Below are 1,049 nucleotides of genomic sequence, written 5' to 3' on the forward strand. Positions count from 1 at the left end.
AGCGACGATCACAACGGCAGCGGCGGCGGCGGTGATGAAGAAGAGCTGTTCGAGGTGCTCGACAATGCGACGGGGCCGATGGACAAGATGAAGGTGGTGCGACTTCGGTCGAGCAAGAACAACGCGGAGCCGGCGCCGCTGGCGGCGGCAATGAAGGCGGCCGGCGAGAAGCGGCGCCCGAGCGTGGTGGGCGCCACGGCGAGCGAGGACCTGGCGCGGGCCAGCTCCCCGTTCCCCGGCGTGCCGTTCCATGGTGAGGGCGACACCAGCTTCTCGGCGCTGAAGGGCGCCAAGAAGGAGCGCCTCACCGAGCTGCTCATGGCCCGCCACGACGACGACGAGTACAACTACCTCGAGGACTACAACTTCCTCATTTGAGCCTTTTCCGTGTAAATACGTTTGGTGTCCCTTTTTGTGTGATCAGCTCGGGCCACCGCCTTCCTCACCTCCTCCGCCATGAGTGCTTCCGCCCGCTCCCGCCCTATCTCGTCGATAATCGACCTGGAGCCGCCGCCGCTGCTGCTTTTGCCCTCGTCCTTCTTGTCTGCCATGCTCATCAATCTTTGCGTTTCCAGTTGGGCAGCGCCAAAATGTCTTGGACGATCATTTCGGTGAAGCCAGCTCCCGAAGTTCGTCCAATGGTTGCTGACTGGCACTAAACTAAACTTCTTTCGAAGACTCAGTTGGCGTAGGGCTGGATGTCGATGAGTGCGACCTGGACGCTGTCATCGCCGGCATGGTTCCACCGGAGCTCGAGCTTGAGCGGAACCGAACTCTTGACGGTGACCTGCGGGCGCGACGCCGCGCTGGTGCGTGCCTCGCACGACAGGTCGAGCCACCCGTCGCGCCCGAACGGGTACTGGGTCACCCCGTGTGCCTCCAACTGCCTCACGTCCCACACCAGCAGGCCTGCCCCCCACAAACGCATTGCTCGTCTTAGGCGTTGTGCCGTGTCGCATGTGTCGTTGGTCGTGTGCGGCGTGGATCGTGTGTCGTGTGCGCACCTTTCTCGACGTAAGGCCTGAGACCGATCACGTACTCGAGGAAGA

The 1,049-nt window shown here is 62.5% G+C and overlaps 2 protein-coding genes across 2 annotated transcripts; one reads left to right on the forward strand and one right to left on the reverse strand.

Moving 5' to 3' along the window:
• Nucleotides 1-78: 78 nt before the first annotated feature.
• On the forward strand, nucleotides 79-378 carry ACA1_121950 (uncharacterized protein; the record flags this gene model as incomplete). The annotated part of the gene is made up of 1 exon (XM_004333429.1): nucleotides 79-378. One exon carries the CDS (start codon nucleotides 79-81, stop codon nucleotides 376-378), a length of 300 nt encoding a protein of 99 aa, XP_004333477.1.
• A 301-nt stretch (nucleotides 379-679) lies between these two features.
• Nucleotides 680-1,047, reverse strand: ACA1_121960 (uncharacterized protein; the record flags this gene model as incomplete). The annotated part of the gene is made up of 2 exons (XM_004333430.1): nucleotides 680-909; nucleotides 1,005-1,047. Coding segments are annotated over 2 exons (273 nt in total), but the record flags the coding sequence as incomplete, so codon positions are not given.
• Between the last annotated feature and the right edge of the window lie 2 nt (nucleotides 1,048-1,049).

Source organism: Acanthamoeba castellanii (genome assembly GCF_000313135.1).
Source record: "Acanthamoeba castellanii str. Neff unplaced genomic scaffold scf7180000084682, whole genome shotgun sequence".
In the NCBI taxonomy this organism is placed as follows: Eukaryota; Discosea; order Longamoebia; family Acanthamoebidae; genus Acanthamoeba; species Acanthamoeba castellanii.